The sequence below is a fragment of the Plodia interpunctella genome, chromosome 21 (assembly GCF_027563975.2).
Source record: "Plodia interpunctella isolate USDA-ARS_2022_Savannah chromosome 21, ilPloInte3.2, whole genome shotgun sequence".
Lineage (NCBI taxonomy): Eukaryota > Metazoa > Arthropoda > Insecta > Lepidoptera > Pyralidae > Plodia > Plodia interpunctella.
The window spans coordinates 1,822,219-1,836,283 of NC_071314.1; the positions used below are offsets into that span (position 1 = coordinate 1,822,219).

General features: G+C 38.1%; 1 protein-coding gene across 1 annotated transcript in view; it reads right to left on the bottom strand.

Annotated features, from left to right (window-relative positions):
- LOC128679006 (fatty acid synthase-like) overlaps positions 1 to 14,065 on the bottom strand; it is a 45,414-nt gene that overhangs the window by 18,532 nt on the left and 12,817 nt on the right. The window contains exons 8-17 of the mRNA XM_053760933.2: positions 13,596 to 13,738; positions 13,002 to 13,205; positions 12,431 to 12,620; positions 11,976 to 12,135; positions 11,525 to 11,694; positions 10,998 to 11,149; positions 10,211 to 10,394; positions 9,485 to 9,633; positions 3,280 to 3,464; positions 1,949 to 2,068 (exon numbers count right to left, since the gene is read on the bottom strand). Coding sequence (XP_053616908.1) covers positions 1,949 to 2,068; positions 3,280 to 3,464; positions 9,485 to 9,633; positions 10,211 to 10,394; positions 10,998 to 11,149; positions 11,525 to 11,694; positions 11,976 to 12,135; positions 12,431 to 12,620; positions 13,002 to 13,205; positions 13,596 to 13,738 — 1,657 coding nt within the window. The remainder of the gene's footprint in view (positions 1 to 1,948; positions 2,069 to 3,279; positions 3,465 to 9,484; positions 9,634 to 10,210; positions 10,395 to 10,997; positions 11,150 to 11,524; positions 11,695 to 11,975; positions 12,136 to 12,430; positions 12,621 to 13,001; positions 13,206 to 13,595; positions 13,739 to 14,065) is intronic.

The window sequence follows — 14,065 nt, forward strand, 5'->3', positions numbered from 1 at the left end:
AGTAATGGGAATCGAGTGTGTGAACTCAAATGGTCAATCTGGTGGTGGCATCGTGGGCCGGGTCGTGAGGTTCCCTCTATTATGGTTGAGCTACGCGATGGCTGTTCCATGCGTCAATATATATATATATATGATATACCTTTTGACTATGTACATTATGTAATTTTATTTATTATTAGAAAAAAACATTGTAAGAAACAATAATGGTAAGCCCCTCTGGCATGATAGGGACCAACACTGTTCAAATGAGTTTCTTTCGGCATTTCTTCTCAGCAGTGGTCGTTCCGAAATGCCAGTAGTTTGTAGCTTGTGAGAAATAACTACAAATATAAACATTGACGAGAAAAAGTGCCTGTGAAGGTCTAATTTCTGAATAAATGATTTGAATTTGAATTTAGTTTAATTCATATAACGTTTCCAAGCATTGGTTATCAGGAAGAAATCGCTCTTATCGATAAGACGGTCATTTGTTTTTAGGTAGTTGTACTATTTTTTATCCGTTCCTTTGTTATTATGGTGTACTATACAATAAAGATATAACACATTTGTTCATTCATTGAAATGAATGTTTTAATATTGAATATTAGGAACATGTTCATTGAAAACATCGCCGTATTAAAAATACACGTAATAAACACGTATTACGTTATCAATATAATAATTTTCAAATTTGTAAATTACTTTAAATAACTTTTGTGGTATTTGTTTCCTAAGTATATCAATATTCACTATCTCCTTCTCTCCTCCATAGAAGACCTTAAACAGGCCTATGAAAAGGCGATTGCCGTGGCCACTAATTGGTATAATTTAACCGCAATTTCGACGAGAAAACACGATAAGGATTAACTATTTGTTGGAACATTATTAGATAAGAATTCTCTGCCATTCAAACGTGTGTCATTTGTCACTTTGTGTTTTTCTGTGCAGGCTAAAATTAACGTCAAAATTGACGTGTGCAACTGACTCTAAGCCACATGTTTGGTTTGTCAAATGAAGATCTTTATAATGAAGAACATTTTTTTTTTAATTTTCTTGGATCGTGACTCCCGGGAAACGTAAAAAACGGTTTTAAACTCCATGCTGAATACTCACTACTATATCTCTTCATAGGTCAGAAGAAGCTGTGTAAATACACAGCTTCTTTTGACCTATCCTTATTACTTTAGTCTTGAAAAATGTCGGCAGTCTGTGGTATATTGACGGGTGATTCGTTAGCGGCCGGTTGAAGAATAGATCCCAATTAATATTGCCTTTATTGAGTTTCGGTCGTGCGTGCTCTACATTCATATAAGATGGGTCGTGCTTTAAACATTAATGTTTAAGGAAGGAATATAAAAGTCTGTCTATATGACTGTCCCGGATAGACAGGGACGCGGGTTCAATACCCGCTCGATACTAGAATTTTTTTATCTCATTATTATTTTAAAAAATAAGGTAAAACACATGTGTGATATGTATAACAAATCCATTTAAAAAGGAATATACAAGCTTAACAAATTAAATTTCTAATTTGTAAAAGTTCCAATAAGACTATATTCTATGATGTATGTTATCTCGCCAGAGTGCAGTACTAAAATATGATTGTGAGGATGTATATATGTATATATATGCATGTTTGTTACTCTTTCACTCTAAATGTATTGGACTGATTGTTATATATATATATTTATATATAGGGTACTTTTATCCCGAAATTGCCACGGGAGCGACGTCACGGGGCGCAGCTAGTTGTTAAATAAATCTATCCTATTATTATAAAGAGGTAAGTAAATTTGTGAGTTTGTATGTTTGAGGAGGAAATCTCCTAATCAACTAAAACGATTTCAATAATTCTTTCACCGTTAGAAAGGTACATTAATCCAAGATTGCTATAGGCTATATTTTATCTAAAAATTTCCGCGGGAGCGAAGCCCCGGGCAACATCTAGTGAATTAATAATAAGACTCACCAATCCTCGCTGTGTTCCCATTCCACTAAGTGTGATAGCATGGGTGTACCCGTCGACACGGGGTACGCCACGTGTGGGTAAATGTTGGCCAGTTGTGGGTTCAGACCCGCCTCGTACAACCTGTTAAATTGACGATATATTACTATCATCAAAAGAAGGCTTTACACGGTTTGAAGAAAAGGCTGCGGTGAAGTTTGTTGCGCCGCTTCTTCGTCACTCTGCGCTCTATTAAGTGATGTATGTATAGGTATACATCACTTACATTACATAAAACCTTGTCCTCTACCGCGTCTGTCTTTCTGTTCGCGATAAACTCAAAAACTAATGCACGGATTTTCATGCGGTTTTCACCAATAGATAGAGTGTGATTCATGAGGCAGGTTTAGTGGTATAATTTATTATGTATTTACCCGAGCGAAGCCGGGACGAGCCGCTAGTGTAAATAAAGATTTTTGTATAGAATTTAGGATTTAGAGATACTACTATGAATCTGACATAAAAACTTTAATTATTTTATTTTGAATGTAAATATTTGATGGATATTGTTTAGAAACTGTATTTTTATTTGGTTTATTATCGTCGTAGGCATGTGTCGTTTAAACACTTTATGATACTAGAAAGAAAGTACGATTCACAACTCTGTTACTTTATCTTTTCTATAAACAATGTATTATATATATTGGCACCAGGGCTCATGGTGACCTAGCTACGCCACACTACATCGAACATTTTGTAACTTTCTAAATTTATTACATAAATTAGTTCAGTAAACTTTAAGACACTTTCGCAAAAAAGCAATATTTTTACTCAAAAACTTTCGAGACTACAAAAGATGACGAGCTAAAGTTTCCTGTAATTATTATACTAGGAAAAATATAATACGGTTAATTAAGCATTCGTAGTTAATTAAAAGTTTTCAACAAAAACAAGTACCTTGTGAAAATGTAGCCACGTTGTCTTGTCTTCTTGTTGAGAATTTGTTTCGTAAAGTCGATGTATCTTAGATAGATAACATTATGACGTCTTTATACATAGGGTGTTTATATAATTTTCTGGCCAATCGCCATCGTCAAATAATTCCATTTCATAGCCCGTTATCGTTTATAGCAATTATTTTTTTATTAACTAAAAAAATTGGTTTAAATGATACAAAATTATCATTGATTCTGATTTCGGTATATCGTCGTATCATTTTTATGGTTTAAGAAATAGCCTACTGATTTTCATAACATGATCTGCGGTCATCTAACACTTATATACCTACTATGTGTTTCTTTCCACCCAAAGGTAGGTTGCATGGCTTATTATTCTTCTGTGAATTATCTACTTACTTTCCAAGCGCAGTGAACAAGACTTGGACATTATCAGAGTTGTTCCTCTGAGTTAGAGATACGTTGACGACATCCTTCTTCAGGGACCGCCTCAGGATGGCCTGTAGCAGGCCGTGGGGAGCCACCTCGACGGTGATGGCATTGTGGTGGATCAGGCGGGAGGTCTCTTCGAAGAGGACTGGGCTCTGTCATTTATTCAGGAATTACAATTAAAATATGCAGCTGAGAACTGTCTTGATTCAATTTTCTTTCAAATAAAAGAAAATAGATCAAAATCGGTACAGCCGTTTGTCTGCTATGATGCAACGACGGACACGTTAGACTTATAATTCCCCTCCGTCTGTCGTCGGGGGTTGAAAAGATGCGCAATCTCTCTCGCCGCCGGGCATTCATCGCGATCAGTCGTGTGCAAACCTGTGCTAATTTTAATCATATTGCAAAATCACCATTGGCTGATTTCGAAAATTACAATTCCTGCTCACTCTTGTTGCCCTTAAATTGCTAAACTCCTCCCATTGGGAGTGTCGAGAGTGTGATAGTTATAGAACAAGAAGACGTCGTTAAAATCGTAGCTGTTTTGAACATCTTATTGGGTGCCGGATTCGAACCCGGTGCGCGCTGACTGCGCAAGGAGAACGGAGCCGCTAGACCAAGTACGTATTTACAACATTGAGTCAAAATTGCATCAACAAGTTATCGCCTTCGAGAGCACGTCACTGCGTCTACGCAACCATTACCCCCGCCGCGCGCCGTGCCCCCTCCAACACCCTCTCTCGCCCGCCCGCTTCGCTGCTCTGCTACGATAACACCCCGCGCTGCCCTCGCGCCTCCGCCGCCGCGCCGGCTGCCTGTTGCCGTGCTACGTGCTACGACTGCTACGAGCATCTACGTAACTTAACCGGTTTGCTACGGAGCGCTGACTACATTATTGATATTGCTTGCAAACTTACTGTATTGTGTATTGTTTTGATTGTAAGTGCGTAAGCGATTATTTGTCAATTTTATCATATTAGTTTATCTCACCGCAGTGCGGCATTTACTCTATATCGTTTTGTAGTAATTTAATATGCCGTTAAAAAGAACTCCTCCGAACACTCCGGGAACATCACAGTCTGATCCGGATTTGACAGCGCTAGAAAAATGCGAGTCTCATGAGGCTTACATCACCACCAGGGGCAAACGTATGCGTGCGGAATCTTCATCTCCACGGGACGAAACTAGCTTCCTGAGAGAGGAAATGAAGGAAATGAAAAGCATGATTGAATCTCTTCAAAAAAGTCAATTGTCTTTGTTTGGTAAAATATGTGATGATGTGAGTCTTATTAAGAAACAAAATATTCAGATCCAACAAATGAATTCCGACATTGTTAAAGGCATGGAGAACATGCGAGAAAGCCAGGAAAAACTAAGTCGCAGAATGGACTCCATGGAGGCTGAGAAAAAGAATTTAGTTGCCCACATTGAGCAATTACAAACCAAACTCAGTGACTTACAGATGAGTACCCGACCGGCTGCAGTGGAAATTAGAAATGTCGCCTACAGTGATAAAGAGACAACTGAGGACATTTATGACCACATCATAAAAATCGGAGCTGTGATAGGTAGCGAAACCCAGCTGTCTGATGTTAGGGATGCCTACCGCTTACCTGCAAAACCGGGTAAACAAAGAACAATAGTTGCCGAATTCTTATCGGTTGCAAAAAAGAATAATTTCCTTATGACAATTCGTAAGTACAATGACGGCCGAACAAAAGCAGACAAACTAAATTCCTCAGTCATAGGGATCACCGGTAAAAGTTGTCCAATATATGTTTCGGATTATATACCAGGAAGCGGTCGTAAACTGTTTTTCCAGTGTCGGGAGTTTTCAAAAAATAATAATTATAAATTTTGTTGGACAACCAATAATAAGATTTATATTCGGAAAAACGAACACTCTAAGTCCATCAGGGTGGACTCAGAAGCTGCCCTGGCAGCCCTTGAGTCACAATGACTAGCCTATACTTTAAACATGTACTATGTTGTTTACCTTATGTTTTTTATGTCATATATTTCATTAGCTTGTATTAACACATGTAAAAAATATGCGTTGCATTTAAAAAAGTTGAATTTGCAAATAATTTTAAATAGCTTTTATTACCTTTACGGTGTTTTTTCTGATAAGAAATTTTTTCAAGGCGTTTTATATAATAAGTACTCGTATTGTTTTTCATTATTTAATATTCTACACTATCCCTCTGCCAAACATCACTTTGTGGTAACAATCTGTAGTATAAAGTGTTTCAATTCATACGTTGAGTTTTGTGTCTTGGGCATCCATTGGTTTTGTATTTTAGAAGTACATAATCTATGTTTGCATCGGTCACATCTTAACACACAATATAAAAGTTGCCATAACGTAAAAATTCCGCCCTTTTACTTCCTTTGTGCTGTGTTCTCGTTGGCTAAAAATCATGCTGGCGATTCTACTAACACCTCTAGTTCAGTTTACAAAACCTTTTATTTAAAATTATTTTTATTTATTTCAAATTTAGTCAAAACATGATTAGAAGCAATTTCAGTAGTATAACATCGGAACTAGAGGATATAGGTATGTCGAAAGCATTTATGTGTCGACCAGAACAATGCACAACTTATTTACAGCATAAAAATAAAACTATAAGTATTTTTCATTTAAATATAAGGAGTATCAACAATAATTTTGACATGGTTAGAGTCTTATTTGCCAATATGGAAATCGCACCTGAAATTCTTATTTTCTCTGAATGCTGGTTATCTGTAGCATCATTTCTTCCTGATTTGGAAGGATATAAATCAACTCAAACTCAAAATAACGAAAATCAAAATAGTGGGATTGTTATATATTGCAAAGATTACATCGATGCTAAAATTTACGAGCCAAAATGCATAAGGGACGCTGGTTGCCTGGTTCTTGAGTATGGTAAAGAACTTGCTGTGGTGGCTATTTACCGTTCGCCATCTCACAAAGATGCTGATAATTTTATTGGCAGCTTGCATGATTTACTTTCAGCCCTTGCATCTTTTCAGATGATCAGTATTCTAGGAGATATTAATATTGACATTAAGCAAGATTCCGAAGATAACTATAAAGATTATTATCTAGATTTACTTGCTTCTCATGGACTCCTCTCTACACATGCTTTCATTACTCGAGGGCAAAAGTGTCTAGATCATGTTGTAGTGAAATCCAAACTGCCTTCTACTACATTAGTGTTGGATACTCAAATAACAGACCATCTTCCAGTAATGCTATGTGCACATCTAAACGGAAAATTGCAAGGCCCCCCGAGAACCAGAACTTATATAGATTACAATTCTATACACACTGCCATATCAAACACTGATTTTTCCCCTATCTTTTCTATGGGGGACGTAAATGATGCTGTTAATCATCTAATATCCACTATCTCTAATATTATAAAACAGAATACACATGTAATCAAAATTACACGAAGAAAGAATCAAATAAAGCCTTGGATTACGCCTGGTCTTATACGTTGTATAAAGAACCGGGATAATATGCACAGACAACTTAGGCGTGAGCCGGAAAACATAATCCTAAAAGTAACTTACGTGAGATATAGGAATTTTGTTAACAAGCTCCTTAAAAACGTTAAAAATAACTATCATAAAAAGATTCTACAAGATGCCAAAAGTAACCCAAAAAATACATGGTCAGCGGTTAAACAAATTTCAAATATTAATAAAAATAAATCTGTGGCGAATAGATTACTGGCCTTGCATCAAGATCGTAAGGTCTCAGCTAATAAAGTTAACCAATTTTTTGCCAATGTCGGTAAGGATTTGGCGGATAAAATATTAAATCGACAGCGGTCATCCTCTATATTACCTACTCCCCACAGGGAAAGGGATTCAATTGTTTTAACACAGGTAGATGAACAGGAGATTGAACTTTTAATTATGGGGTTACGGAGGGACAGCTCTGTTGGTTGGGATGGCATATCTTCACGAATCCTGCAAACTTCAAGTCAAATATTTATTCCGGTTGTAACATACATTTGCCAGCTTGCTTTGTCAACGGGGGTATTTCCAACTGCTTTTAAGAAAGCTGTCGTAACTCCTGTCTTTAAGTCTGGGGATGAAGACGGTATCACTAATTATCGGCCCATTTCGGTATTAACAACTCTTTCTAAAATACTAGAGAAAGTTTTAAATAAAAGACTAGTTGACTATCTAGAGTCTAAAAATATCATAGCTCCAAATCAATTCGGTTTTAGGAGAGGTCTTAGCACGGAGGACGCTGTACATTGTTTATTGAATGATGTCGTACAATATTTGGATAGCCAAGAAAGATGTCTTAGTATGTTTTTAGACCTCTCAAAGGCCTTTGATACCGTCTCTATTCCCCTGCTTCTGGCAAAGTTGGAGCGCATTGGAATTCGTGGCCTGCCTCTATCTATATTTAGTGACTATCTTCGAAATAGAACACAATGTGTTAAAATAGGTGATGTTATCAGTGACGCTGTGGAACTGGTTTTTGGCGTTCCTCAGGGGTCAATTCTTGGGCCTACTCTATTTTTAATATACATAAATGATTTATGTAAACTTCAACTCCAAAATTGTCACTTGTACACATATGCAGATGACACAGCGCTCGTAGTTTATGGTAAAAATTGGACTGACACTTTCACAAACGCTGAGCTTGCTTTGTCTACGATTATGACCTGGCTAGACTCGAACCTTCTGACCTTAAACCTTGCTAAAACCACCTATATAACTTTTTCGATAAATGCGTCCACTCTACCTTCCGAGGATGAATTTGTACTTAGAGCTCATAACTGTCAAGATCAGTCTTTATGCACATGCACTGTCATATCTAAAACATCTGCAGCCAAGTACCTTGGGGTGTACGTAGACCAACATTTAAAATGGGACAAACATTTGACGTTCTTGAAAAACAAGATTAGGAAACTAATTTACATTTTCAGGAATTTAAACTCAGTGGCTGATTTGGGTACGCTTAAGATTGTATATTACGCACTGTGCCAATCAATTATATCTTATTGCATTACAGCTTGGGGAGGAGCTGTTAAAACTTTACTTTTACCAGTTGAACGGGCACAAAGGGCAGTTATTAAGGTTATGACTAAAAAACCCCTTCGGTATCCCACTCATAAACTCTATTCGGAGACTTCACTCTTGACCGTTCGTCAAGTGTTTTTTTCTATGCTGCTACTTCGTAAGCACTCTCAGTTGGTTTACGACCCCACGCTGCGTAGGAGAAGGCGCAGATGGGATCGTGTCTGTGCAACACCTACACACAGAACTGTTTTTGCTGCGCGACACTTTAAAGTGCTTAGCTGCATAATGTACAATAAGGCAACTAAACTAATAAGAATTTATCCGTGCACAAAAAGAATCGCCAAACAAAAAATAAAGGAATGGTTGTTGACATATAATTATGACAACACTGAAAATCTTTTGCCTAATAGTGAAATAATAATAACTTAGCACCGCCTTACCTACATATTTCATTTAATACTACACGTTATTATTACAACCTATGGAGCTTCACTCTCGCGGGAGGAGGGTCAGGATGGAGGGTGCACATTATATTCTTTCAAAATTTCAGGCAATTTATTAGAGAGTACCTAACCATACAATTAGTTGCAACTATTTATTTATTAGTGGGATCATGAACATATCATTATAATTTTATATCTATTCTTGTACCTACTTATTATATTTTGTTACCACAAGGCGGCTGAGAGCATTTCCATTTTTTCTTTTTATCATAGATTTGTAGACAATACTCTAAAACTAATTAATTCCCAATGTACAGTTTTTTACTAGTTTGGGAATAAATATACTCAAATGTAATACTTTTCTGTTTCGGTGTATCATTTGCAATGCCTTCTGCCACTCGAGATACAGGTTAATTCCTAGTTCGATGGCAGTTGGTTGAGCATGGTCACAGTACATTTAGTATTAAGTATGTCATATGTTTTTATTCAATAAATGTTTTTTATTTTTTTTTTTTTTTTTTATCTCATCAGTTTAGTCGACCGAGCGAACGAAGTCTACAAATCATCTTGGGGCAATGTTTTTTAAATATTAACAATTTTGTAAAATTTATTGTGTTCGCGAGGTACACGGCGAACAAGTTGACTTAACTTAAATAGTTGTTCGCAACGAAAATCTTGTTAAAATTTAGTTAACTTGCCAATAGGTTGTTGGTGTGGTACTCAGCCGACGACAACTCTGCCTTGGCACTCTTCCACATGGCTTGCGGGCAAGAGGTGGACATCCAGCGCTCGGAGCGGGCCTTCGGGGAGGGAATCACTTCTTTCAAGTACTTCAATAGTTTAGGACCTGTTAACAGTGGATTGAGGGAGAAAAATGTAATTTATGGCACAATATTTATTGTCAGTACAAGTATAAAGATCTTATTCAACGCGTGGTTAAAAAATCATGTCCGTGTTGTAAACCGTTCAGGAGTTCCCTCGTTTGCAGTCAACCCTGGGTGCACCATTCGATCATGCTTATAATAGCATTGTCGTGGTTATTAAAGCGAGAAGGAGTAAGCAGATTATCTAATGTAGTGATCACCGCTGCCCAGAAATAACTAGAAAGGCCAAGCTACACGTTTTAACTAGAATGTAGAGTATGTGAAGTTACGTCTGGTAAAGTTAGGACGCATACATCAAGAATCTTGGCTCTACATGAGATCTGATCATTTTTTCATACATTTTGCCTAAATTGTAGAGTTGTGAAGCAAACTAGACTCGTCTTGGCAACATTTTTACATGAAAATATTTTTGGTGGGATACTAGTTTCTTAAAGGTTTTTAAATGTATCGGATCGGGAATGAATACCATAAGAACTTAATTCCATACTATGGTTATAAAAAGAGGCTTCTCAGCAGAGGAGTTTAGTGATGAGAACTTACCAGCCTCGGCGATATACCGCGAGTGGTACGCGATGTTCGAGCAAGGAACTTCTTTGGCGAATATGCCTTGTGACGTCAGCTTATCAACGAAACTCTTCATCAGGTCAGCTGGACCTGAGATGGTGCAGGAGTCGGGGCCGTTGCGGCACGCCACCTCGATTTCAGGAGGGCACATGGTCTTCATCTACATAGAGGAAATAATTATACGGAGTGGTATTTAAATACCATAGTCTCTTGGCAAAGGACTCTTGACGAAATCGATCAGATAACAATAAATGTGAAGCAAAAAGTTTTCAATGTAGACACATACATTTGAAGTAATAAAAGTTAAATGAATAAGACACAAATTATAAGATAAGAAGAAGCATAGGAAGAAAGACAAGAGATGTCTCTATAAATCCACCATTACAATCACTACTTCTGAATTACGTTTCTATGGGTTTTTTAGCAAAGTTATATTTTATTTATTTATTTATTTTAAATTAATATATATATTAGGACATATCACACAAATTGAGCTAGCCCCAAAGTAAGTTCTAGACTTGTGTTATGGGATACTAACTCAACGATACTATATTTTATAACATATACATATATAGATAAACATCCAAGACCCGGGCCAATCAGAAAAAGATCATTTTCCATCATGACCCGACCGGGGATCGAACCCGGAACCTCTCGGTTCAGAGGCAAGGACTTTACCACTGCGCCACCGAGGTCGTCAAACAAAGAAGTAGGCGAATAATGAGAAGAAGAAAGAGTAAGAGTGGAAGTTGGTACAACGTACCTGCGTATAACCAATTCCGACAGCAGCCATGGATCCCTTGATAAACTTGGTCTCGACTGAGGCAAGGCCGCGATAGTAAGCCGCCAACACCATCTGCTCCGCCGTGAAGCAGCCGTCTGCGTATGCGCATCCGAGCTCGCCCACGCTGTGGCCTAAACACGATTTTATTATTTAATCTTTATTGGATAACTCCGAAAGTAAATAATAAGGTATTTTGTACCATTCACAATTTCATTTTAATTTTTCGCACCAAATCTTCATCAGGGCTTCGTTCCAGTTCCGAGTATAGCGGAATAAAAAGTATGTTAATCAGGAATAATGTAATTTTTACTGTTGTAAGAATTTGAAAATCGGTTGAGGAGGTATTTCTGACTACAATACTAGGGATTATTGTATTATTATATGGAACCATTTCCAAGGGATTGACATCAGCCGAATTTTCAAAACTATACAGTTTAATTTTTCTTAACTTCCGGCTTAGTGGCGTTATTGCCTAGAATGAAACCGAAGTATGAGATAGAGCTTACCAATGATATAGTCAGGCTCGATGCCAATGGCTTTCAAGACGTCAGTGAGACCGATCTGAACTGCGGCGATGCCAATGAAGGAGTTTAGGATGTTGTCGTAAATCTTGGGGTTGGGCTCCGTGATGATCTTGGTCAAGTTCACGCCTTTAGGCTCGAGAGCTTTGTGACATCTGTTGTGAAAATAACATATTAGCTAGTTCAGTGGCATAGCGTGGATCATTGTCGCCTCGGACAGTTAGGATTTGCTAACATTTTGACGTCATAACTTGCCGACCTTAAATACTGTCCGTCTGTCCCACAGTGCAAAATGTCTGACAGACCGCGAACACGTAATGTTTTGTTTGTTTCTTGAAGACTACAAAAGTAGAAAATTTACAATACCCGCCTAAAGGGGGCGCGTGGCAGGTCTGATGATAACCAGGTAACATAAAATTGTATGTACTCCACTTACTTCTGGATAGCAGCAGCAAAGACCGGAATCCTCATAAGCTGGCTGGCCATGCCGGCCCACTGAGAACCCATGCCGGAGTAGACGAACCATACCGGACGCTTGACACCAGAAAAGTACTGGATATCGCGGGCAAGGCACACGCTCTTAGTTGGAGTTGATCCTGTGAGAGAGTTTTTTAATTTCTATCGAAAATAGGACACATCAATTATTTAAACTATATCTGAGCTATTTCACAAATAGTTTGTCTTCTTGGAGAAATACACTTTCTCTCTCTCTTTCTTTCTGAGCAATTTGCCGGTAGTTTCTGCCGCCATTGAGCGTCGAAGGGTGCCAGGGTTCGATTACCGCTGAGTCAATGTCCAATATTCTTCTTATCAGCCTTTTTCTACAACTGTACTGATGTAAACTGCAAAACTGTAAAGGCCAATTAGAGAGAGGCAAAGAACAAAACTCACCTAGCAACGTGTATCCCCTCACGACATGAAGACCAATATCCCCGCTGTGAATATCATGCCACAACTTGACCTCCTCAACATCAACGGTTCTGGACTCTAGGTCGTTTAGAATCTTGGCTACGGCCGACTCTGTCCGACCAGACACACAGACCAGGCGCGGCAGGTCATCTGAAGGTTGACCGTTGTTAACCTGGTTAAAGGAATGTACTTAAATTCCATTTGTCCTATACTCTGATTACTAAAAACTAAAACACGACCAAAACCTTTTGGTTATGTTAAATCACCTTTACCCGCGTAACATCTCAAATTAAAACAGAATCCTTTTCATTTTTGTGATGCTAATAGCTATTTCTATCGCAGAGAGTCCATTACTGGACTTAGGCTACCCGAAGGATATCTTCCAAGTATCTCAAATGATGATGATAAATAAATATATAGGGACCAATCACACAGATTGATTTAGCCCCAAACCGACACAAACTGACCGGGACTCGAACCCGGGACCTCCAGTGTAGCAGTCCGGCATGATGACCACAAAGATGATTAGGCCACAAAGGTCGTCAATACAAACCTTTTCTCTGCCAACATTCTTCAGTAGTACGTGGGCGTTGGCGCCACCGAAACCAAAGCTGTTGATGCCGCACATGCCCTTGTTCCAGGGCGTCTTCTCCGTCACCACTTGGAGACGGTTTTCGGCGAGCGCTGCCACGCCTTCTCTGGCTTTGTTAAAATTAAGATTCGGCGGTATATACCCGGTGCCGTAGGCTATACACATCTGGATGGGAAGTTGAAATTATATAATATTATTATCGAAGTATATACATATCAGGAATGAAATAGAATAGAGGAAAATGTTAATAGGAAAGGAGTGTAATGTGAAATGACAAGTGACATAGCTAAATAGGTGTTAACATGCCGACCACACTTATATGGGAATGATCAAGAAGATGAACTTCTTCTTTACATAGGGATTGATCAAAATGCACTGTTCGATGATAAACTGTATTCTGGAAGTCGGTCTGAATAGACTTTCGGGAAACTCCAAGAAAATTAGATTCTATCGTGTACCAAACATTGAAAACCCAAGTAACATTGGCTATATGACGTCTAAATAATAAAATTAGTTATCTTTCAGCTACCTAACTAACTAACTTAACTAACTAACCTTAGCAATAGAACAGAGGCCCGATGCAGGCTCGGTGTGCCCCAAGTTAGACTTGATGGACCCAATGAGCAAAGGCTCTGTGCGCCCCGTCCCGAAGATCTCGTCGATCGCCAGCAACTCCTCAGGGTCACCCACTTTGGTACCTGTTATGAAAATATTTGATTTAAAAGATCCTACCACGTCTACCCAAGTCTTAACCTGTGAGTAATCACGCAAAAGTGCCTAAACATAACATGGTCGTGACAAAAACTAGATTTACCTATAAAATACTAAAGGGACCCCTTTCACCACTTTCTAATAAATTATCATGCTGTAATCTGATATAAATATAACCGTTAGATAAATCTGACTGATATGATTGGCCAGTTATATTAGTCCTTTGTCAAAAACAATGTTCAACGTTATCTCTTTAGATACATTCTATATGTTGCATATAGGTTATCAGATACTTTAAATAATTATAAGTATCA